The 27,600-nt window shown below is 37.6% G+C and overlaps 1 protein-coding gene across 4 annotated transcripts in view; it reads right to left on the reverse strand.

The window, feature by feature from the left end:
• Nucleotides 1–27,600, reverse strand: part of vps50 (VPS50 EARP/GARPII complex subunit) — a 408,283-nt gene that overhangs the window by 91,985 nt on the left and 288,698 nt on the right. For all 4 annotated transcript variants that reach the window (XM_051936104.1, XM_051936105.1, XM_028817093.2 and 1 more), the window contains one exon: nt 12,518–12,598. In XM_051936104.1, coding sequence (XP_051792064.1) covers nt 12,518–12,598 — 81 coding nt within the window. The remainder of the gene's footprint in view (nt 1–12,517; nt 12,599–27,600) is intronic.

Consider the following 27,600-nt stretch of genomic DNA (forward strand, 5'->3'; position numbering starts at 1 on the left):
TGTTCTGGGACTGCTGAAGCTTAAAACTGTAAGCAGGCTGGCTATAACCCTGACTTTCCCAGAATACACTGCACTTCGGTTCAGGATGCCAAAATGCTGGCCACCTGAAATATGTCAGCTGAAAAGGTTATTAAGAATCTGGTCAATTTCAACTTACTGAATAAAAGTAAGCAGAATTTAAACCAACAAATTAATCATTACATTAAGTTTTGGAATAGACTTCTATATTTGGAGATAAAAGCTTTGTGTATAATTTTTTGGTTTCTGTTTTTCCAGTAAAGCAGGGGCTGCTAAGTTCAGTCCTGGGGTACCACTATGGCTGTGGCTGGCACTGCTCATCACTAATCATCAGAATTTGGATACAATTTAGGGAGTAACCACCACAGGAAAAGGTGAACTAAAAAGAATATGGCAAAATAAATTTAACATTTAAAAATATGGTAAAAAATGCATCTCTCTAAATTTTGTTTACATGTAAACATACTAGTACATACAGGCGGCATGGTGGCACAGTGGTAGCGCTGCCGCCTCGCAGTTAGGAGACCTGGGTTTGCTTCCTGGGTCCTCCCTGTGTGGAGTTTGCATGTTCTCCCCATGTCTGCGTGGGTTTCCTCCGGGTGCTCCGGTTTCCTCCCACAGTCCAAAGACATGCAGGTTAGGTGCATTGGCAATTCTAAATTGTGCTTGGTGTGTGTGTGTGCCCTGCGGTGGGCTGGTGCCCTGCCCGGGGTATGATTCCTGCCTTGCACCCTGTGTTGGCTGGGATTGGCTCCAACAGACCCCTGTGACCCTGTAGTTAGGATATAGTGGGTTGGATAATGGATGGATGGATGGATGGATACTAGCACATATTTCTGAGTATAAAATAAGAAAAGAAAAAGACTAATAATGCAATTTATATTATTGTGAAGTACAAACGAACCATTTATTTATTGAAACTGGTTGGAATGAAAACCCTCAGACACAGTGGTATCCCAGTATTGAACTTGGGAACCCCTGCTCTAAGGCATATACAAATCAATTTAAGTTACAGTTTGGCTTAACTTATGATCAGAATGCATGTTACTTTCTGAATCGAAAACATGAAAAAGCAAAATAATGAGAATTTCTTTGTAAGGAAACCACTTTTAAGCCATCAAAATCCTTCTTTAGAAGGAGGTGAAAAGGCTGTAAACAAACTTGGCTTGTGATTCATTGAGTAGTTGTGCACATACTCTCATGTTTAAAAAAAGGGGGTTGATCAGAGAAGATATTCTTGTGAAATGAAGATCTGGGTTTTAAAGGATTAGGTGGCTAACTCCATTAATTCTTAGTTACTGGAGGCTCCCACAGAGAATGACAATGATTTTATTCTGAAAATCAAAACTACATCCTAATATATTTCTGAGAAGTTTCATGTTAATTTAAAAATTAGTCTATAATGCAAGTAGCTGTTTAGAAAGCACATTGTTATTTAATAAAGAACCCTACTTTTATCTACTACACAACTGAGATGATAATAGTGCTTGTATAGAAAAGTATAGTACTGAGCTGGAGGGGTGAACAGAAATTGCTGTAACATTTATTGAATTAAAATTAAGAATAGTTATATCCTCTAATGTTCACATTTTATAAGCATCACCTGGACTGTCACAAGTGTGAGGTTATTCTGCCTGACATTTGAACCTGTCATACTATATTCTGTTTTGTGATATGCCATTGATGAACAAGACATGATGGATGATTTAGGTCACTTCCACAGAGTTTTCAAAGTTGCCTCATGAAAGCCTTGAAAAACACAATATAATCTATTTACAGAGCATATCCATCTGAAATGGTTTACCCATTACTTTTTCTCAATGGAATGGAAGCTCACTGAATACCTCCCTACAGAGAATGACAAAAATAGCTGCGGAAAGCTATCAGACTCCCAGGTGTGATATAAAACATTTAAGGCAGATGAAAATACATTTTATCTTTATTCTTCAGGCTGGACCCCTGGGATTTGCACCATGATGAATATTCCTCATTAGGATTATCACTGAGCACATTTTCTGTGTGAATAAAGTAGAAAGTGGATGTTCTAAGATTAGTTATTACAAAGTGTAAAGTGATACGTAGTCACTGTATCTGGAGTGGCTTAGGCAGGAGACACACAGATTTCCCTTGATACACCAGCACTTCATATGTGAGATGAAATGATGAATATTAGGTAAAAGGACAGAGGAACACCTGCTATTCTGGCAATGCTTTAGAATGAATGCTTAAATATAGAATAACACTTTGATGCTTTTTGTGCCAAAATAAAACGCACACACAGAACTCAGAACTTTGGCTTATGGGTAATATCCATATGCTTAAGTATGATAAGTAGGGGTAAGTACAAAAAATAGGTATTTATGAAGATAGGACAGAGATTTTGGTTCATGATTCATTTAATAAATTTCGACCAAAAGTAGGTGCAAGTGGTAAAAGATAGAAAGTAAACATATATACAAAGCTAAACTAATTTCTGTAGTTATCCAGAACACTGGCACATTTAAAGCAGAGTATTATACAGCAGCACCTAACTAATATTTTGTAGGTCCCCCTGTGCCACCAAAACAGCTCTGACCTGCCAAGGCATGAATTCTACAAGACCTCTCATGGTATCCTGTAGTATCTGGCAGAAAGACGTTAGCAGCAGATCCTTCAAGCTCTATAAGTTAGGATGTAGGGCCTCAAAGGATTGGACTTGGTTTTTCAGCATAACCCACAGAGAGACCTGGGAAAATTGGAGGCCAAGTTAACACCTTGAACTCTTTGTCATGTTCCTCAAACCAATCCTGAACAATTTTTTTGGGAATACCATTGAAATGAAGGGGTGCACGTTATTTGTAACAATCTTTAGGTAGGTTGTACTTGTCAAAGTAACATCCAAATACATGTCAGGGCCCAAAGTTTGCCAGCAGAACATTGCACAGAGCACAGTGCCTCTGTCTACTTGCATTCTTTCCATAGTGCATCCTACTGCCATCTCTCCCCCAGGTAAATGACACTCACGAACCCGGCTGACCCACGACCCTGCTGCCACTTCATTTCATGTCTTTTCCTTGGACCACTTTAGGTACTAACCACTGCATACCACGAACACCCCATAAAACCGTTCATTTTGCAGATGCAAGGACCCAGTCATCCAGTTATCAAAATTTGTCCCTTGTAAAAGTTGCTCATATCCTTACACTTGCCATTTTTCCTGTTTTGAACACATTACCTTCAAGAACTGACTGTTCACTTGCTGCCTAACATATTCCACAACTTCAGAAATGCCATTGTAATAATATAATCAATGTTATTCACTTCATCTGTCAGTGGTTTTTAATGTGGATGATTGGTATATATATTTTTAGTTAGAGGTCCACAAAGGGAGAAAACGAGTCACATATCTTAAAATAGTTTTTTTTTATTCCTAAGGTTTCCACAATCAACCAGGTGTTATCATCAGAGGAAAATGATTAGACATTCAGGATTCCAAGGGAATATATAGCAAGTGAGGGGTGGAGACTGTAATGGGGAGGTGCATTAATAAGGTAGGTTTTAGAAAGTGTCTTCATGAAGTCTTTTTTTTATTATTTGGATGTTCTTCTTTTTAAGCCTGCATATACTGGGTTCTTTATTATATTATATTTTATATATATATATATATATATATATATATATATATATATATGGAAGAGAAGGTCTGTGATACGGTTTGCATATTTGCAGTTGGAGATCCACAAAGGGAGAAAAAACGAATCACGTATCATAAAATAGTTTTATTCCTGAGCTTTCAACCCCTATCAGGGGTCTTCATCAGAGGATAATGCTTAGACTTACAAGAATCAAAGGCGATATATAGCAGCACATTGGGGGTGGAGGTGACTAAGTCCGTATGATCAAAAAGGGGGGGGGGACTTAGTCACCTCCACCCACCCCCCCCCCCCCCTGAATGTGCTGCTATATATTGCCTTTGATTCTTGTAAGTCTAAGCATTATCCTCTGATGAAGACCCCTGATAGGGGTTGAAAGCTCAGGAATAAAACTATTTTATGATACGTGATTCGTTTTTTCTCCCTTTGTGGATCTCCAACTGCAAATATATATATATATATATATATATATATATACAGTATCTCACAAAAGTGAGTACGCCCCTCACATTTTTGTAAATTATTTATTATATCTTTTCATGGGACAACACTGAAGATATGACACTTTGATACAATGTAAAGTAGTCAGTGTACAGCTTGTATAACAGTGTAAATTTGCTGTCCCCTCAAAATAACTCAACACACAGCCATTAATGTCTAAACTTCTGGCAAAAAAAGTGAGTACACCCCTATGTGAAAAATGTTCAAATTGTGCCCAATTAGCCATTTTCCTTCCCTGGTGTCATGTGACTCTTTAGTGTTACATGGTCTCAGGTGTGTTAAATTTGGTGTTATCGCTCTCACATTCTCTCATACTGGTCACTGGAAGTTCAATATGGCACCTCATGGCAAAGAACTCTCTGAGGATCTGAAAAACAGAATTGTTGCTCTACATAATGATGGCCTAGGCTATAAGAAGATTATCAACACCCTGAAACTGAGCTGCAGCACGGTGGCCAAGACCATACAGTGGTTTAACAGGACAGGTTCCACTCAGAACAGGCCTTGCCATGCTCGACCAAAGAAGTTGAGTGCACGTGCTCAGCGTCATATCCAGAGGTTGCCTTTTGAAAATAGACATATGAGTGCTGCCAGCATTGCTGCAGAGGTTAAAGTGGGGGAGAGGGGGGGGGGTTTGTGGTGGCTACGGACAGCCTGTCAGTGCTCAGACCATACACTGCATCAAATTGGACTGCATGGCTGTCATCCCAGAAGGGAGCTTCTTCTAAAGATGATGCACAAGAAAGCCAGCAAACAGTTTGCTGAAAACAAGCAGACTAAAGACATGGATTACTGGAATCATGTCCTGTGGTCTGATGAGGCCAAGATAAACTTATTTGGTTCAGATGGTATCAAGCGTGTGTGGCGGCAACCTTTCCTACAGTCAAGCATGGTGGTGGGAGTGTCATGGTTTGGGGCTGCATGAGTGCTGCCGGCACTGGGGAGCTACAGTTCATTGAAGGAACCATGAATGGCAACATGTACTGTGACATACTGAAGCAGAGCATGATCCCCTCCTTTCAGAAACTGGGCCGCAGGGCAGTATTCCAACATGATAACAACCCCAAACATACCTCTAAGACGACCACTGCCTTGCTAAAGAAAATGAGGGTAAAGGTGCTGGACTGGCTAAGCATGTCTCCAGACCTAAACCCTATTGAGCATCTGTGGGGCATCCTCAAACGGAAGGTGGAGGAGCGCAAGGTCTCTAACATCCACCAGCTCCGTGATGTCGTCATGGAGGAGTGGAAGAGGATTCCAGTGGCAACCTGTGAAGTTCTAGTGAACTCCATGCCCAAGAGAGTTAAGGCAGTGCTGGAAAATAATAGTGGCCACACAAAATATTGACACTTTCGGCACAATTAGAACATTTTTCACTTAGGGGTGTACTCACTTTTGTTGCCAGCGGTTTAGACATTAATGGCTGTGTGTTGAGTTGTTTTGAGGGGACAGCAAATTTACACTGTTATACAAGCTGTACACTGACTACTTTACATATGTACAGTATATATATATATATATATATATATATACACTGTACACACACATATATATATATATATATATATATATAGTACACACACACATATATATTATATACATATATATATATATATATATATATATATATATATATATATATATATTTACTGTAAGGCCAGAATTCACACCGTTTATAATTTACCGCAAAAAAAAAAAAAAAAAAAAAAAAAATCATCTGATGGGTCATTTAAAAGAACTGTAAGGTTTTTAGTCACAAGGTGGAACTGAAAAGTTCAGCTTGCACATATACACACCTAAAAACATTGAAAAGTTGAACGGCTTGCCCATGTAACCCAGAAACAGGCCAGCAACAACAAGCAAAAATAAAAATTCACACACCCAAAAATCAAATATTTTACTAGATAAGAAAAAGCATTGAACATATGTAATTTTGACGGCTGTGCAGAGTTTCCCAAAACATTTTAATAATATGTTAAATAGTAACCATAGGAACTCATCTTATTTTTTGCTCAACAGCATCTTCTTCTGGGAGATTCCCTTAATCTCTGCCATTAATGAAGAGGTATGGCTGATTCCAAAATAATCAAGGCATGGTCAGATAAAACAGTGATATCATAATTGCAAGGCTTAAAATAGAGTAGGAAATTATTATCAATAAAGAAGTAATCAATTTGATACTAACACTGATGCACTAAACAGAAAAAAAGACTATTGTCCTGAATAAGAGTAGAGAAGTCTGCAAGAGTTCAACACTTTATGACTTTTGTAAAAAATGTTAAAATATCAAGGCAGTTTTACATAATATTGTGTAGCTGAAGATAAGCAATGTATATCAGTTTAATATATAGTTAAAAATCTTCTGTTATAAATGTTTGTGACTAAATATATCGGGTACTAAACAAAGAAGCTAATCGTAAATTCCTTTTAATTCCAGTAAGGTGTACATAATGTACATTAGCCAGAAGTAGCCTAGTTTCACTCAGTTCCACAGTTACTATACATTAGCACCATCTTGAGAAAGAAATTACCTCAGAGACCAAAAAATAATTTGCTTTATGAACCAGTATTTCTACTCTTTTAGTTTCAATGCCAGTTATAATATAATGAGAAGTCAAGCAAAATTACACCTCTTACTGGCTAACTAAAAAGATTACAATATGCAAGCGCTTGCATATTGTAATCTTTTTAGTTAGCCAATAAAATGTGTCATTTTGCTTGACTTCTCATTACATCCATAATGGCTAACACAGTACAACACCCTAGTACTACTGCCAATTATAATGAAATATCTGTCCAAGCCATCATTACTCTAGGTTGACCTTTAATATTTAAATGGGTTAACCACAAAATGGTTATAATGGAGTATAAAAAGCTATAGTATACAGTATCTGATAATTTTATTTTAAAATTAAATTATGCTTTATGTTTTTACTTGAATGCACAAATGGATGGCACACAGTGACGAATACAATCACTGAGACTTAATCTGTCAGTAGCGCATTGCTTATTAGTCCTTATGTTCACTTTTGGTTAATTTTTCAATTTTTTATTGATATTATAGCGACACATTGCCTGGAATGCATTACTAGTTGATCTTTGACATTTCCTTTTAAAAAATATGCTCTTAACTTTTAGATGTTGCTTTTAATTCATCTTTATTTGTCTTTCAGTGTGTAGTGCCATTTTGTGGCCAGGGATATGGTGCTTTGCAGGGCAACACATTTGGCATATAATGACACAACTGCACTGTATAAGAAGGATGTGAACACTGGAAAGTTTCTGAACTCTACGTAATCAATAGAAAGTCTTTGTGAGAGAATACAAGTTGATATACAAGTAAGAAAAAAAAAAACAAGCAAGGAATGGATTTCTGCTTTCGTTTTGAGATTTGACTCTGCTGCTCACAACCAAAAAAAAAGGATTATTTGTGAGTTTCCAGTTTATCCTGTCTGATGTGTTCTAATCACAATAATTGGTTACAACTTTTCTGAGAGGACTGTGCTGGCTAGTTAGCTGTAGAAAACAAATACAATAAATATTCTTAGTGACATGGCAGCATGGTTCAGGAGTTCATTCTGCTTCTATTTTCCACTCTGTCAGAGAGAATGCAAAAAGACAGTGAAAAAGATACTAGGGTGCAGTTCAACTTTCAAGTGCTCAATAAGTGTCTAAGTTCTTCTAAGAGAAATGTTCAGCTTTTTTTTTCTTTTTATTTACTGTTTAGTTACAAATTAACATAAGCATATAAGCAAATCCTCCCACCTGAAAATGAATGTCATGCATGTCCGCCAGGGGACTAACTTGCAGGCTGTGTCCAGGAGGTAAAGCAGTACCAGCCCCAGACAAAAGGGGACTCTGGCAATAACAGTATCTTCTCTTTTTCCCGTAGCATCAAAAAGCTGCCCAAGGAGGACACCTGGTTCCACCCACAATGCCTGAGAAGACCCCACCTTTCCATACAGAAGCCATAAAACCAGGCTGCTTGTGGAAGGTGCTATCGGATCTTGACCCAACAACCGAGGAGGACAGGTCTCTGATAACTCTTGCAAAGCCACTTTAGTTTTTTATTTGTGTGCTATTTTTATCGCTCTGTTTATTAAAGACGTGATCCTAGCTGGTACCTCAACATTTCTTCAGCATACTCTGGTCTGCTTCCCTGGTCACAGAGTCAACTATTAACATGTATCCTTTGGTAGGATGTGTTATGAATTCAGTTTGATTTAACATTTTTTCTGAAAATATACATTTTTATACATCCAAAAAAAGCTTCCATTACAGTATTTCAAAATCGAGAGTCTTCTAGTATATTTAAAATAGAGTAATTTTTTAAAAAAAGTTAAACTTATCAGTGGTTGTATTTTTATTTTACTGCAATGCCATTTTGTGGCTTGGTTGCTACACACATCCTGGGGGTTACAAGGGGTGTGTCCTGGAAGTTGCTCCAAACCGCAGCATCAAAATGACAGTATCTGCTGATCTGACTTCTTCATTGTCTCCCTCTCTGTCTACCTCCTTCTGGTGGCAGAACTAAAGGCCTGATACTTGGAGAAAAAACTGAATTGAATAATGACCACTAGGTAAAATGGTTAGTCTGAGACTAACACTTGCGTTATCCAAACATGATTTACTGCACTTATAATATAAAAGTAAAGTATCAGTTCCAAAACAGAAATTCGTATGTTAAATATATAAGAATTCTATACTATAGAGACTACAAATGAAGCTAAAGAACTTTCTGCATACTGTAAGTGCAAAGATCAAAAACAAAAAGGGGCCTTCCTAGATGAGAATTAAGATGGTTATAACCTGTGCATCAAGGAATGCATTCTCTGCAAAACAGTTTTCCTTCCTTTCCTTAACATGTAATTATCTTTATTTTTTGTATCTTATTATAATACATTGTCAGAATATATAAATATAAAGAAGGTTATATCAAGAACAGTTGTTAAATGTATTAATACAGATTTCAGAAAGAAAGTAAGGGGCTGAAAGGCTATTATTAAATCATATTCAATAATTAAAATGTACTGTGGTGCAGTGGTTTCACTAATCTAGAAAACTAGGTTTGAATTTCAGCCATGTCAATTTATGTATGAAGTTTACTTGTTCATTTCTGTGATTAGGTGTTTCTTCATTTTTGTTTTTCTTAATTATTTTTATTTTTAATATTTGTTTTTGTTTTTACAGGTTTTGTGACACTATTGATTAACCAATTGTTTAATGGGCCATATTATTTATAGCAACAGTACTGAGGTGGAGCACACAATTGTTCAAGATGTGTCAGGTTCCAGACCTTAGTTCACTCTACTAAGACTAAATAGGTTTAAGTAGATTTAGATAATGAATGGATAGATTCAGACTTTAAATTCAACTACAAATGTATTAAAAACATCTTGTACAGATATGGTCACTTTCATGCTGCAGACTGGTGAAATTACAAATGTAACTTTGAAATTGTAAATACATTTTTACAATAGCACCTCCAATACATGATAAACTTCCTCTTTTTAGGTAAATGAATGTAAAGATTTTAGTTTGTGGCAGCACATGTAACCCTCTTTTTAGGTTCTGACTGTTAGGTACATTAAGTTACTTATAATTAATTATAGTCCTTTGCTTATTAGCCATATAAACAATGCGAGTGGTGTGGCGGGGTTACTTTTTTGAGCTAAATCTCTGACACTAACAGTGAATTCTGACTGTTTACCTTGTCTATTGATCTCAAGTTCTGTTTGACTCTAAAGAAATAAATATGTTGTCATTTCTTACATGAAATCATTTCATTCTGTCAGTCTCCATTTTCAATCCTTACTATTTGTATTTCTGAGATGGATAATTCAATATACTGTGTGCAAAAAATGTCCTGGAAAATGACCTTTCCCACCACAATATCAAATCGACTGGTGGTTCATTTCTGAAATATATAAAATCCACCATTTATAGAATACTTTAATGAATTATCCAAGGGAGATGTATCAGCAATAGTCTGTCATTTATTAAAAGAAACGGTATGTCAATAATAATAAACTATAATGTTAAGTCTTAGAATTGGTTTCTGATGATCTAGAATTGTTGTTAAGGCTGAAATAATGTAATATCTACTTGCAAACTTTCTCTCTCTTTTTAGCCTATTTAAATACAGTATATTGACAAAATATAATAAAAGAAAGCAAGTATAACTTAGGGCGGCACGGTGGCGCAGTGGGTAGCGCTGCTGCCTCACAGTTGGGAGATCTGGGGACCTGGGTTCGCTTCCCGGGTCCTCCCTGTATGGAGTTTGCATGTTCTCCCCGTGTCTGCGTGGGTTTCCTCCGGGCGCTCCGGTTTCCTCCCACAGTCCAAAGACATGCAGGTTAGGTGGATTGGTGATTCTAAATTGGCCCTAGTGTGTGCTTGGTGTGTTTGTGTGTGTCCTGCGGTGGGTTGGCACCCTGCCTGGGATTGGTTCCTGCCTTGTGCCCTGTGTTGGCTGGGAATGGCTCCAGCAGATCCCCGTGACCCTGTGTTTGGATTCCGCGGGTTGGAAAATGGATGGATGGAAGTATAACTTAGAGCTGGTTGGTCAGAATTTGGCAAGTAGCAGTCAAAAATTCTGAAATGCTGTTGCACTGTTGGACCAATTGATACTTAATATTATTGCCATGCTTGTCATTTCTGTAGAATACAAAAACATGAGAAGTCCAGTATTTTTCAATTACTGTTAAAAGTGGAGGAATGTGGAACACACCTATACTGACAATCAAAAGAAATTGTTACAAACTTCTTAAAACCTCTGGCATATCGTTGGTAAAATTGACAAATGCAAACTTAGTGGGTATATCTAAATTTCCCACATCATCAAATAATGCAATAAACATTAACAACATTTCTCAAAAGATTCTTAGTTTTTAAATGTTAAAGAAATAAAACAAATGGGATAACATTTCCAAAATAAACATTTGCTGAATACATTTTAAAAACTGAAGGGGCTCATTTTATCCATCGAACAATTAACTCCCTTTCTCTATCACAGACTCATGAGGGGTGGGTGCTTGTTCTGGCAGCACTGGACACTAAACGAGTTCTTGATAGAGGACCCAGTCTATGCATTGTTCATAGGCAGTCTTCATACTGTATTCTCTCTGTGTCTGGGCTGGGTTTGCCAAGATACAATACACAAGTTTTCTCCAACAACACATATGCGTGCATTTTAGTATGCGTGGCACCTCCAAATTGGGTCAACATGTGTGTGTCCTGTGACTAACTAGTGTTCCATTTAAGGTGGTTTCTGCAACAGCAACGGCAGATAATAATGCATTTATCCTCAGTTTATACATTTTCACTCCATAGTGATAAAAATACATTTACCATCATTGCATAACTGATGAAATCCTAAAATCATCTTTAACAGCAAGGCATAAAAGATAGTCATAGACCTTAAGCAGATGTACTCTTAAATAACTGTCTGTTTCTTTGGTATGTAAACATATGGTGTTCTGTCCAGGCAATATCAAAGTTCCATGAATAAAACAGAAGAGCTTCAAAGCCCGGTAAAATAAGCAGTCAAGGGTTATGTCAAACCTGTCACCCTAGATAAACTAGTCAACATCCCAAATTAACTGATGTTAGTTAAGTCCATCCATCCATCCATTTTCCAACCCGCTGAATCCGAACACAGGGTCATGGGGGTCTGCTGGAGCCAATCCCAGCCAACACAGGGCACAAGGCAGGGACCAATCCCGGGCAGGGTGCCAACCCACCGCATGATGTTAAGTCAGATTTGAATAAATCAAGTTAACTCAGATTAGTGTGTACTGATTTATAAAACATGACCTAAAATAGTGCAAAACAATTATTTGCAATAAATAATGAATGACTCTAGAAAATCTACATGTATGGGGAATATAAATGGAATTCATTATATGCTAAGTCTGTAGTAATCTACTGTGCAACTTCAAACAGAATTAAAACATTTCTTTATTAAAAATGATGAACTTGAAATAATTATGTTAGAAACGAGACAGATTACAGCTTGTTCACTCTGTACAGCTCATCTGAAAGGTAGCTAATAGCCTTTTAAAAATACATAACAAATAATGCAGGTTAATGCATCACATCACACGTATATCACATGTATACTAGAGGATCCTGTTAAAGTCATAGAAAGTTACAGGAAATATACAAAGTGACAAATTACACTTGTCCAAGTTGCTTATTTATGGCACAGTAAATACAGCACTTCAGAATTTTCACCAATAAATAAAACAGTTTACTTGTGATCTGTTTTCATCTCAAAATCGCTAATTAAAGAAAAAAATGAACATAAATAAAAAGTATCAAAAGTAACATAAATAAAAATATCTCAAAGATATTTTGATTCTTACCACATCAATCAGACTCTCCTGTATTCTGTTCAGGGTTGTTCTCAGTCTGCTGCTGATAAGGCCCAGTCCAGATGACTCATACTGTAAAATAACATGTTGCCATTATTATTAATAAAATGACACTTTTGTTCCTCTTTATGATCAGTTTCATTAATAATACATTACCTAAATGTAGCAACCAACTGCTTCAGGTTGTTGCTTATAAATGCAGTGTTAACATTAAAGTGCACACAATGTTTATTTTTATGAACACTTCTATCTATTATAATAAAAAAAAATCCTGGGATGAGATATGACTTTTTCAGAGAGATACTTTCACGTCCCGTGAGATGAGACTTTGTGCCAAGAGATTTAACCACGGCCGGGGCTGGAAATAAAAGATAAAGAGTAGATAACAAAGTAGAATTTCGTAAAGAATTCAAAAACGTTGGCGCAATACACACGCTGAGCAGGTTAGAGATAATGAATGTACTAAAATTCGAAAGTCTCAAAAAAGTCTCAAAAAAATGATAGTAAAGATCGCATTAGCACAAACAAATGGAAATTATTACTTGGTGAAATAACAGAACAGCAAAAAAGAAATCGAATATATTGTTCGGATTTAAGCTTTAACTCGAAGACTTATAGATTGTCTAATTCGTTTTGCCATCAGGGAAAAGTAGTGCTTCTTCCCAATGAAGAGTATGCGTGAGAATTAAAAGATGTGTTGTTTGGTGAAAAAGAAATCCACATACGTGAGTGGCAGAGATGTGAAGTGGCTGGCGTGTAGCGCAGGCTGGGTGGCAAACGAAGTCCCCTAGTAATCTTTAAAAAAAAATGCAATACGGTTTGTTCTCCCTACACATATAGGTAGCTTATTTTGAAAATATGTTGTATGTCGAATATTAAAATTCTTTACATTAAAGAAAATGGAAAAAGAATATCAGTCATATTCTTACTAATATTCTTTCAAATCAGATTCCGGTTTTACATGGGAGCTAAGGGGGAAATGCTGCAGACCGCAATAGTATTCTGCCACTTTTTAACTCAGTTGTTCTAAGCAAGTTGTTCTAAGCATTAGTTTTACTGAATCAGTATACAACTGATGTGTGTGTTTTAGAATGTACACTAACTAAAACCTGTTTTTTTTTCCAGCTTAAAAATATTAGAAAACAAACATGGTTTATAAGTGTGGGTGAATGGACAAATGAATTCATGGACTGTTCAAACTGTTCTTTAGGCAGCTTTCACTTAAATTTAAATGTTGCTACAAGAATCATTACAAGAACTCGAAAGAACAACCTCATAGCTCCTGTTGTGAAGTCTTTACTCTGGCTTCCAGCTTTACAAATCTTCCTTCTCACATATAAAGCCTTAAATGGACAAGGTCTTGTTTGCCTATCTGATCTCATCATTACTATCAAGATAGCAGCCTAGTAAAAATTCCAAGGATTAATAAAATAACAGTGAGGTGTCAAACTTTTAGCTACAGAGTCCCAAAGCTGTGGAACAAAATGCCTGCTTATATAAGAGATGCCACTTCCGTCTCTGATTTTAAATGCAGGCTGAGGACCTGCTACATTAGTCTAACCATAACCTGATGAGCTGAGCATATTACATCTCTTTTTCTTAGTCATTCATGTAAAAATAGCTCATACAATAATTACGAACTGTTATAAGCCTTCCTTAACTCTGTTTCTTTTCTTGGTGTCCTGCTGTTTCACTTGGTCCCAATGCTCTACGTCCAAGCTGTTTCCCTATCCATGAAAAAATATCTTTGGTATTGGGAGCCTTAGATTTACTCGAAGGAAACAACCTCTTGTCATATTAGATGACCCAGCACAGACTTTACTGTAGAATACCCGGAAGGGGGTGGACAGCCAAATGGCTGAGGTCTCCAGGACTGTGACGGTGTCTGACTTTGTCTGTGTTATAACTGGCCATCAACCCCCAGCTTTATTTTCTCCAGAGATGCTGTTGACTGGAGTTTTTGTTTTTCTCTCCCCCATTGTCAACTGGCCATTGCTTAACAGTTACATTAACAGACAGATATTGCTAGGTTCCATTTATGTTAATAAGTTTGGACCTGCTCTGCCTCAGTGTGTGCTGAAATAAATCTGCGTATTTATGTGTATGCATTATGTAATTAATAATTTACACTCAGTGAAATGCGCTATACAAAAATAAGCTGAATTGATTAGAATTGAATATTGCTGCCATACATTAATTTCCTGGTTTTGAAATGGGCACAGGCCTTATTTACTGGTGCTTCTTTTCTACTCTCTTATTCTTTATTCTAAAAGACTGCATGTCAATACCAAGTTGAGACTGGAGTATAGCCAACTTTGGAATAGTCCAGTTCCACCTCTGCTGTCTGTGCATAATGGTATCCTTTTCAGACTTAAAATCTCTGCTAACCAAAGGTGTGGTTTGCAGCTGAGCCTAACATGATTTGTGATGAAAATCACAACCTCCGTATATGAAGATATGGTTCTCTTCCAGAATAGACTGGCTTAGCTTATGTTTGTTAGGGTGGTATAGTTTCTCCAAGGTTGAAAAGTTCAAGTGGGTGAAGAAAGAGTTGAGCGAGTTTTTTGATTAACTAATGAATAACTGCAGTGGCAGCAGTTTAACAAATGTTCTTCTCATACAGCATTACTCCAACGAGTCCAAGATACTTGTCCTCATTGCATCAATTATACTTCATGATGAAGAATAATGTTATCTTAAACTCTTCTAGTCCTCAAAATGTGTTTTCAACTTTTGAGTGCTTTTACAATTTATTTTTAATAAAAAACAGACACAGCAGTACAGTAGTACAATGGGCATTCTTAATATGTCACAACAATTGTGTCTGTTAAAGCCCATTGAGGCATTCCTTGTGCAATTTTGGACTATACAAGAAATAAACTGTTGTTGCGATTGTCATAAGGTGTCTTTTGCATAAAAATTGATCGAATGTGTATTTACATAAACAACTCTGCTAATGGATGAACAAATGATTACCTGGTGATAAGTCACTGAATACAAAATAGTAATTTGCATGAGATAAATTATATCAAACAGCAAATTTAACATTTGCTAATTATAGATAAAATTTCTAAGGAGTTTATCACCAGTAGATATAGACGTGGTTATAAATCAGAGATGTTACCTAAATAAGTTTATTATTGTAAAATTTCTCTTAAAATAATTTGCGTACAGTACATAGGTAACAATAATATAAAATTAACATTTCTTCACCCATTCTAACCTTTTTTAATTATGCAATACCAGTATTAAATGTACATTGTTTTAATAAGGCAATATAGAAAAACTGAAGCTTTTAAACTAGACATAGAAACCAAAATCATATAAAATGAAGATCATGAACATAAACGAATACAACGCAGAGACACACACACAGCAAACAGTGTTAAATTCTAATTTAACTATAGCTAGAGTCACAAAGGGCAGAATCTTACCAAACAGAATGCCATATGCCTAGCAGTACTTTGTCTTTTGCTGGGCACAAAAAATGCAGGAATAGACAAATGCTTTGAAACAAAAAGAAACATTCATAGATAAAAATAATAAAAAAAAATCCCAACCTCAATAATAAAATTTTCAAAAATAGAATTTAACTTAGGTGAATCTAATAGCACACACGTAATACTTTGGTCTAATCAATTACAAAAAATAAATCCAAATACATCCTATTTACAACTGAGATGCTTGAATTTTGGTTGAACATGTAAGCACAATGTAACATATCAAAAATGTTTCATTATAAAATGTTAAAATGGATTAAGAGGCAAACATTAACAAACAACACTCAAAAACAGACTACATCTAGAAATATTTTCATTAAGCACTATATTTGGACCGTTACACTATGCAGTTACTTAAGACATTATGGACATCATTCTAACAAAAAAATATATTCCTTCAAACAGATTTATCCTTAAAGTCTTTGCTAGAAATTAATTTTAACAAGCTAGACAGTATGAATCAGACTTTTTCAAATTAAAGTATTAAGCAGACTTAACTTTCATTTCTACATTCCAACAGTCTTGTGTTTGCAGCTATGATAATTTTCAAATGTTTTAAGTTATGATAAATATAAGATGCTCACTGACAGACAATATAAGGAAATGCAACACCACCACTTTAGAAATTATTATAAAAACTTAATACATATTGCCCAATCAGATAAAACTTTGTTCACTAATGTGACTACTGGTCCCATCTTACAGGAACTTTAATTCAAGGGTAACACAAGAAGGGACCTGAACCTCCGCTGGAAATCAAACTTCTTGGTCTATGTACTTTCCAGAGAAGGTCAATAAAACGTGTCTGGGCTCTTTGCATAGATCCATCAATAAAAAGAGTACCCATTATGAAGAACAAGGTGTAGGGGGCAATAGACTTGACAAATTGCAAGAAAAATAGAAACAACAACTTTAAACAAATGGATTGTAAGCAACACTATACAGAGCATCAGCTTGATGTTCACAAATGTGCCCAAATTTCTGTTTAATGGAAACATACAGGAACCCAGCTTGTTCAACAACCCTTTTCCCATGTTCCCAGGTTGCAGATTATGAAGAACAGAATACCTTGTTTCTCTGTGTCCACAAACAAAAAGTACATAATTGTTTAAGCTGCTGCTGACTTTTGCTTTAACCAAAGCTTAAAAAAAAACAATCCAACCTTGCTTTAAAGTGAGCTTCTTTACACTTTCTCCTTCTTTCTAATTGCAATGTAATAAATAAACTGCAAATCTGTTCATTAATATCCACACAAATTTTAACTGTAAAATCTCTTATGATTTAACATTATTTCTCTCTAACTGACCCAGTTACCAAAATGGTGGCTCAATTATAAATAATAAGGTTGTTTTCAATTAAGCTTGCCATTTCAAATCAATGTCCCTTTCTTTTGATTATCTGGAAAATTTAAACAAGAGAATATTCCCAAATATGTCTGTCCATTTTTAATTCTTTGAAAAGAGAGTTAAATAGTATTTCACTATTGGTTTGGAAGACTGTGTGAACTAACAAAGTAAGCTCAATTAAACATAGCATTGAGAAATGTTGTTACTACCCAAATTCAACTACAGCTCTACTGAAACTGATACATATTAATTCAGACATTCAACAGCACATTTGTTAAAATGTTATCCTTCATTTCTTTTGAAATAATGAACTCTAGTAGTATCGGTATCGTTACATTTACAGAGTACAGTGTATGTTTGACAAACATGCAACCTGTTACCGTTTTATGGTGCTATGAGAAATAATAATGTGACAAAAATGAACTGCATCAACACATATTTCATGGAAATATTAAGTGGCTGAAAGGTTATAATTATCCATATTACTAACCGAGAATGGTAAACCGGATATGGACGCAGGGACCTGCCCGTGGACGCAGGAGACATATTGCGCAGGCGCCACACAAAGCCCCCCTCCCCAGAGTGAAAAGGGAGAGACTATGAACGTGGGCAGGTGCCACACAAAGCCCCCCCCCCCAAAGAGCGAAACGGGAGTGACTACAAACCGTCTGACATGCCGCAAGCAGGATAAAGCGAGGTCAGAAATAAAAGACAGAGTAGGAAACAAAGTAAAACGTCATAAAGAGGTTAAAGAACGGGGCCAAACACATGGAGAGCAGGTTACAGGAGTCAGACCCACACCCCAGAGTGAAACGGGACAGACTACGGAGTACACACACTAACATAAATACGAAATGAGGCAACGCGCCCATAAACTCAAAAACGAAACAGCGCGATCCACAGAGATCGCAGGAGTAATGGCTCAAAAACAACACAGCTCAACTAACGCGCGATCCACCAAGAACGAAGGAGTTACGGCTCAAAAACGAAACAGCTCCACTAACAGAAATAAGAAATGAGGCAACGCGCCCATAGCACACAAAAAAAGAGGAGTCAGACCCACGCCCCCGAGTGAAACGGGACAGACTACGGAGTCCACAAAGAGTCACACATCAAGCCCGAGATTACGGCTCAAAACCGAAAAAGCTCCACTGAGATAGTACGGAAAGCGAATTGCAGTACGGAAATGAAATGGGACAGACTACGGACTCCACAAAGGTTCACAAATCAAGCCCGAGATGGTACGGAAATCGCCAGATACTACGAAAGGCGCATTCTCCTACAATGCGCAACTGAAATAAACGTCCACACTACACAGCAGAATCCACGCACTTCTAAAAAACCGCAAGCAAACACCCGACATCATACAGAAACCCCACAAATACGGACAAAACAACATATTTGAATCATATTATCCCCGCCCCAGAGTGAAACGGGACAGACTACGGAGTCCACAAAGGTTCACAAATCAAGCCCGACATAGTACGGAAAACGAATTGTACTACGGAAGGCATATTCGCCTACAACGTGCAACTGAAATAAACGTACACACTACACAGCAGAATCCACGCACTTCTAAAAAAAACGCAAGCAAACACCCGACATCATACAGAAACCCCACAAATACGGACAATACAACATATTTGAATCACATTATCCCCACCCCAGAGTGAAACGGGACAGACTACGGAGTCCACATAGGTTCACAAATCAAGCCCGAGATAGTACGGAAAGTGAATTGTAGTATGGAAATCGCCAGATACTACGAAAGGCGTATTCGCCTACAACGCACAACTGAAATAAACGTCCACACTACACAGCAGAATCCACGCACTTCTAAGAAACCGCAAGCAAACACCCGACATCATACAGAAACCTGACAAATACAGACAAAACAACATATTTGAATCACATTACAGTAATACAATAGTAACAGTACAACCACAGATGACACAGGCGCAACACCTGATGGGTAATAAGAATAAACGAACGATCCGTATTACTTGTACGTCATCCTCACACGTACAAACTATACAGCATAGGTGAATCTCATTACATTGATGCATTATTAACAGTACAGCCACAGAAAACGCTCCATATTAACAGTAAGTATAATCATCCATATTACTTACGCATATTACTAACGGTAAACAGAAGGCACGGGTTCAAAACGCCGGGGGTAGGCGAAAGACAGAGTAGACAACAAAGTAAAACGTCATAAAGAGGTTATAATGCAAGGAGGCCAAACACATGCAGAGCAGGTTACAGATAATGAAAACTGGAATTCAAAAGACTCAAACAAAAACGTGGGCACGAAACACATTCAGAGCAAGATACAGAAAATGAAAGCAGAAATAAACGAAAGTGTCAAACAAAGAACGTAAACATTGCATTAGCACAAAAAAAGAGATATTATTACTCTGAGAAATAACTAAACGGCGAATAGTGATCGAATATATGGACACAGGTGATATGTCAGATGTATGTAAATATTGTAAGGCTGTTTTACCTCACATGCATTTATTGCTTACTTTCCAAAACAAATTAATAACTGCTGATGATGTGGATCGCTTTGTCTCCGCTGGAATTCCAAAACCTATCCTGAATTATGGTACACAGTCATTAAACACATGTCTCACGGACCTCATTTAAAGGATTCAGCACATTGGGACTCAAAGGATTCCAAATATTGTTTTTACGTAAATTCTGAAATAAACGTGAAATTAATGAAATAGCAACAATCTTAAAGGTGTGTATCCGGAACACCAAACACAGGGGGTTGGCGAGCGAAGCGAGCAGGGGGCGAAGCCCCCTAGTTATTGTATATTTAACAGTACTGATTATAAGTATAGTAGTACAGTGGTTAGTATTGCTGTCTCACAGCTTCAAGAGACTGTCTTTGAATTTTGGTGAGCTATGCGGGTCAGCCAGTTTCCCCATTGACACTCCATGGGGTGTAATTAAGGCAGTTAGTTAAAAAGAGCCTGAGGTAGTTAGACCTAGAGAAAAGATGGGAAGAACAAGAGAAGGTGATCTTAATTAAGAAATGATTCAAAACTAAGGCTAACTCAGCGGAAAAATTAAATGAGTAGAAGGGAGACACAGAAGGGAAAAGGACAATGCTGTGAGTGTGGTGGTCTTCTGTGCAAAGAACAGATTCCCTGTAGACAGCAGGATTGATCACACTGCAGCTAAGGGCGGGGGAGACATTATGAACTTGGGATCGTTCTGCAGGTACTGAAAAGAGCTGAAAGAAGGTGAGTCCAAGTGTCCCAGTTCTGTGAAGGGAGGGTTGTGCCTGCTGACAGAGAGCAGGATAGACGCGGCGCTCATCAGAGGGGGAACTGTAGTTAGTCACACGCCAAGTGTCAGTGCAAGGACGGAGTTGGCAGAGCTAACTTTGATTAAATATAACGCCTCATTGGTCAATGAATGCAGTACTATCTACTGCATCTCATTTGCACATTTACGGATAATGTTATAGTGAAGTTACTTGGCACATGAATGAAGTGATTCACCAAGTTGTACTATATAAGAAGGATAAAATAAATATAATACTGAGGCTAAAAACCTATTTTGCTGTGTTTACACCAAATGTATCCATTTGCTAGCAGAAATCACAGACAGTTAATTACATCAGTTTATGTCCAATGGGCCTCCTTTCAAAAATGGCTGGCTATGCCACATTATTACCAGAGCACCATTCATGCCATAGCCTGAATTGTTGATAATTCAGACATGAGTGCACATAATGGTCACTCTAAGAATTACAGAGACCTCTAAATCCAATTTTTCATGCATGCCTGGGCTTTACAAAAGTCCATTCACCACTAACAGGTTTAAAATACTGAATCCACTGTAAATTTTCTATAGTCAATGAAAAAGTGCTACACTGGACAACAACAGTATGATATGGGGTAGTCTTCAAAAGAGCTATCTCATTGGTCACCTGCGGAAATTGAATGTGATCTTCGATGCTTTAGAGCAAAAACTGACACATCCCACTATCTCCTGAATCTTTGCTAGGCCAATGGAACCATCTCAAACATTACTCTAGAATTTAGCATGACCACCATAGATAAAGAGTAGGGGAATCTGTAAGCATCTGATATGTTAAGCTTCTGAAAAAAATGAAACTAGGCCATGTTCATTTTGGTTATTGCCTTTCAGGACATAAAATTATGAATATTGCTGTTAATCAGAATGATCAAGTCAGGTCAATGAAACACTTTTATAAACTCAAATGAGTAATTTCAGAGACTTATATTTATGTCTCAGTTTTTATCATGCAGAAAAAGAAGGCATATGAGGATCTTTTTGTGTGAGTTTAGTAAAGATAATCACTCATGACAAATTGACACAAATTTAACTGAGTGGAACAATTCTGCCCTCAAAGTTATATATTTAGTTACAAGTCATTATAGTACTTAACTAAAAAAATATGTCATTTTGAAGATTCTGAAGCATATGGAAAAACATTCTATAGTTAATGTCCTGTGAAATAAAAACACATGTTAAAAGAGTATCTTCTTGCCAGTCATTGATGTAACTGTATTTCTGCTCTCAATTTAATCCTAATTGTAGGGGTGGATATAACATGAAAACAAATTTTTTTTTAGATTTTAACCTCTTAATCATCAATTTCAAAGATACAACTTAGAAATTATCTAAACACATAGTAAAATCACTGATTGGAGAAAACATTTCAAAAAGCTGTCTACAGGTACAAAAGGTCTTAAATTCTGCTTCCACACACACAGATCCTCTTATTCTCACACCACACAGAATCTATGATTGCCCAATTGATTTATTGCCACAAGCCCTATTGCCTAAAAAACGACAGCTGTGGAAGAAAACATCCAGGACAATCAAAATAATAAGTTTAACAGACCCTCTAGTTTGCCCTTTATGATTAGGATCTGTTTTGTTGAAATAGATGTATAGACTACAGAGGACAAAAAAAAAAAAAAAAAAAATCACACACAAAACCATTTTCTGTTTTTCTAGATGCTTCCATTCTTATAAAAGCTTCACAGTCCATTACATTTGAAAAATTACCGTACATTTTAGACTTGTTACAATTCAATAAAAATTCATAATTAGAACAGTAGAAAAATCACATTTACAGTTAGGTCCATAAATATTTGGACAGAGATAACTTTTTTCTAATTTTGGTTCTGTACATTACCACAATGAATTTTAAATGAAACAACTCAGATGCAGTTGAAGTGCAGACTTTCAGCTTTAATTCAGTGGGGTGAACAAAACGATTGCATAAAAATGCGAGGCAACTAAAGCATTTTTTAATACAATCCCTTCATTTCAGGGGCTCAAAAGTAATTGGACAATTGACTGAAAGGCTATTTCATGGGCAGGTGTGGGCAAGTCCATCGTTATGTCATTATCAATTAAGCAGATAAAAGGCCTGGAGTTGATTTGAGGTGTGGTGCTTGTATATGGAAGATTTTGCTGTGAACAGACAATATGCAGTCAAAGGAGTTCTCCATGCAGGTGAAAGAAGCCATCCTTAAGCTGCGAAAACAGAAAAAACCCATCCGAGAAATTGCTACAATATTACGAGTGGCAAAATCTACAGTTTGGTACATCCTGAGAAAGAGAGCAATCACTGGTGAACTCAGCAACGCAAAAAGACCTGGACGTCCACGGAAGACAACAGCGGTGGATGATCGCAGAATCATTTCCATGGTGAAGAGAAACCCCTTCACAACAGCCAACCAAGTGAACAACACTCTCCAAGGGGTAGGCGTATCGATATCCAAGTCTACCATACAGAGAAGACTGCATGAAAGTAAATACAGAGGGTGCACTGCAAGGTGCAAGCCACTCATAAGCCTCAAGAATAGAAAGGCTAGATTGGACTTTGCTAAAGAACATCTAAAAAAGCCAGCACAGTTCTGGAAAAACATTCTTTGGACAGATGAAACCAAGATCAACCTCTACCAGAATGATGGCAAGAAAAAAGTATGGAGAAGGCGTGGAACAGCTCATTATCCAAAGCATACCACATCATCTGTAAAACACGGTGGAGGCAGTATGATGGCTTGGGCGTGCATGGCTGCCAGTGGCACTGGGACACTAGTGTTTATTGATGATGTGACACAGGACAGAAGCAGCCGAATGAATTCTGAGGTGTTCAGAGATATACTGTCTGCTCAAATCCAGCTAAATGCAGTCAAATTGATTGGGCGGTGTTTCACGATACAGATGGACAATGACCCAAAACATACAGCCAAAGCAACCCAGGAGTTTATTAGAGCAAAGAAGTGGAAAATTCTTGAATGGCCAAGTCAGTCACCTGATCTTAACCCAATTGAGCATGCATTTCACTTGTTGAAGACTAAACTTCGACAGAAAGGCCCACAAACAAACAGCAACTGAAAGCCGCTGCAGTAAAGGCCTGGTAGAGCATTAAAAAGGAGGAAACCCAGCATCTGGTGATGTCCAGGAGTTCAAGACTTCAGGCTGTCATTGCCAGCAAAGGGTTTTCAACCAAGTATTAGAAATGAATATTTTATTTCCAGTTATTTAATTTGTCCAGTTACTTTTGAGCCCCTGAAATGAAGGGATTGTGTTAAAAAAAATGCTTTAGTTGCCTCACATTTTTATGCAATCGTTTTGTTCACCCCACTGAATTAAAGCTGATAGTCTGCACTTCAACTGCATCTGAGTTGTTTCATTTAAAATTCATTGTGGTAATGTACAGAACCAAGATTAGAAAAAAGTTATCTCTGTCCAAATATTTATGGACCTAACTGTAAGTACATATTGAAATATGTATATAGTTAGGATATAGCAGGTGGATGAAATATCTTAAGTCTTCTCTACAAAACTGCAAAAATGTGAGCCTGTTGCAATTCTGGAATATCTTTACACTATACCAAAATGACAGTCTAATAAACGATTCAAAATTAAAGCAAGCAATTATTTTTGCAATTCCCATCTTAGTTATCCATCCATTTTCCAACCCGCTATATTCCTAACTACAGGGTCACGGGTCTGCTGGAGCCAATCCCAGCCAACACAGGGCACAAGGCAGGAACCAATCCTGGGCAGGGTGCCAACCCACCGCAGGACACACACAAACACACCCACACATCAAGCACACACTAGGGCCAATTTAGAATCGCCAATCCACCTAACCTGCATGTCTTTGGACTGTGGGAGGAAACCGGAGCGCCCGGAGGAAACCCACGCAGACACGGGGAGAACATGCAAACTCCACGCAGGGAGGACCCGGGAAGCGAACCCAGGTCCCCAGATCTCCCAACTGTGAGGCAGCAGCGCTACCCACTGCGCCACTGTGCTGCCCCCATCTTAGTTATATTCACTTAAATTCTTCTCTCATTGTTGTGTCATATGTGTTAAACCAGTGCATAGTGATATTGGACTTGTGTGCAGCTGCTCAGCTATGGAAACACATTACACAAGGCTCCTGACCATTAGCTCTTGTGGTGATGTTGCTTCCAGAAGCAGTTTGGAACTCTGTGGTGAGTGATGCAATAGAATATAGGTGACTTTTATGTGCTATGCAGTATTGCATTCGGTTTCCCTGTTCTATGAGTCTGCTTTGTCTACCACTTGGTGGTTTAGCTGTTGTTGCTCCTAGATGCTTCCACTACACAATAACAGCAGTTATAGTTGACTGGGGCAAATCTAGCCTAGCAGACATTTCATGGACTGATTTGCAGTCACTCTAACACTCTCTCTTTCATTCTTTCCTAGAGCACGAAGTGGAAGCGGAAGCAAACAATGACCAATGGGGAGATGAACCGCGTCGTCGAAGAACTCCAGGCTCTCGACAGCCAGATCCAGAAACTCCTGTCCAGACAGAGGCACCTTAGGGATCTGCTGGAAAAATCCTCCCTGACATCAGAAATCATCACAGCAAATCGCGGTTCGGTAATATCGACTCCACGCTGTGCCACTCACTTTCAAGGCCAAGTAAGCTTCACCCCCTGTGGCCTTGTCGTCAGAGAGACGACACCAACGATGAAGTATCCGGCCTGTTTCATCTATGCAGGCAGGGGTTTAAGGCTAGAACACCTCCATCGGCACAGGCAAGCATCTCCACCCAGAACCGGTTTGACCCTCTCTGCGCCCCCAGTTTGCCTTCAACCCCGGGTGATGTATTTGTGATTGGTGATTCAATCGTAAGAAACCTAAATATCGCATGCCCTAATCACAAATCTTTTGTCTCTTGTTTTCCCGGTGCTTGTGTCCGAGATGTTATGAGACATGAGCCGACAGTCTTCGAGAGGCACAAGAACAGGGCAGTGGGATCCACTGTGATACACGCCGGGGTTAGCGACGTGAGACACTGACAGTCGGAGATTCTCAAGGAGGGCTTCGCAACACTAATTAAAGCCACGAAGGAGAGGACCCCGGGCTGCAAGAATTTTCATCTCAAGGCCCTTACCTCTAGTTAGAAGGTCAAACGAGTATTACAGTTGTCTGCGGACGTTAAACATCTGGCTGAAAGGCTTCTGCGAAAGTCAAAACATCAGGTTCATAGACAACTGGGACCTCTTCTGGGAGAGGCCACGTTTCTTTAAGCGGGATGGTCTGAATTCAAATAGATTCGGTGCCCGGGTCCTCTCAGAAAACATTGCTAAGGTAATCTGTCTCTCTTGACTCTCTATTTTTACATCTAACCCCTTCCATTATGCTTGTGATATTTCGGTAAGAAAATCTTCCTCAAAAGTGCACTGCATTAACATTCTAATAACTAACTTCAGTGCACGTAAAAAATCTAGGCAGTGTGACATAAATACGAATAATTTAATTATAATTACACCTCTAGATGAACAATGCATTAAAACTATAAAAACAGATTATAGATTAAATAAAAAATATGCACAGAGCGACACTAATACAAATAACTTAATTTCTATCTCAAATACCCATAACGCACATACAATGCAGTTCTTCTCTTCCGAAACATTAAATATGGCTCTATTAAATGTTACAGTATTAACCAACAAGACGTTTTCCATCAACGATCTTATTAGTGATAGGAAAATTGAACTTTTCCCCAAATAAACTTTTTGTTTATTTGATCTTTGGAACTCGGGCTTTACACATTCTATATGCCTACTACATTTTGTAACATTTATTACTAAAATATGAAAGAGTTTCTGTTTTAACAATGTGTTTACACAGATTACTTTAGAAACAGAACAATAACGATCTATTATTTCCACTGTAAAACTCCACTTCACTCCCAGATAATCAATCAAGGCATGAGCTGGGAAAAGTTCGCTCACGTTCTAAGTCGGTGGGGGGATGGAATAGCCGGCTGCTGGCAGCTTGTCTTTTATCAGCACATTTAGAGGACAAAGGATGCTGGAGGAGAGGTGTGAACGGATTTAAGAAGCGATTTAAGGTGGGCCGGATCTACGAGTTTTTTCGTAGGCTCTGGTAATTCTAGTGCTAATAGTCGGTGACTTTAACTTTCATACTGATAATCAGTGTGACCTGAAAGTAAAAGAATTCATGAACCTCCTGGACTCTTTTGATTTGAGCCAGAACATTAGTCAGCCTACACATAAAGCAGGTCATACGTTAGATTTAGTAATTACTAAAGGACTAAAAGTTGATGTGAAGCAGATCATTGATATTGGTCTATCAGACCATTTTCTGTTACTATTTAATATAGAACTAATGATAGAAAATATTCACGAGAAGCATATTGTTAAAAAAACGCTTCTTTGATTCATCAGCATCTTCAAAATTTACAAACATTTTAAGCAACCTGTCCATTTGTAGTGCTTACTACAACTGTGAGAATAATGTAAACAGTAAGGTGGAAATTTTTAATATTAAGGTGAGAGCTGCTGCTGACATAGTCGCACTTGAAAAGATAGTTAAAAAATCTTCTAGCACTGTTATACCATGGAAGACCCAAAGAGTGTCTGATCTTAAGAGAACATGCCGGAGAGCTGAGCGTAAATGGAGAAAAACTAAAACTGACTGTCCATTATGAAATACTGAAGGTTAAAATAACAGAATACAACAACATAGTCCATCTTGAGAGGTGCTGTTATTTCTCTAGAATTATAAATAACAATGCTAGTAATCCCAGAGTCTTATTCTCTACGATTGATCATCTGCTAAATCCAGGTCACTCAATGGAATGCCTCCAAAATACTTCCAGTGAAACTTGTGAGGCTTTTGCTGTATTTTTTAATCAAAAAATTAATATAGTATA

This window comes from Erpetoichthys calabaricus, chromosome 13 (genome assembly GCF_900747795.2).
Source record: "Erpetoichthys calabaricus chromosome 13, fErpCal1.3, whole genome shotgun sequence".
Classification (NCBI taxonomy): Eukaryota; Metazoa; Chordata; class Cladistia; order Polypteriformes; family Polypteridae; genus Erpetoichthys; species Erpetoichthys calabaricus.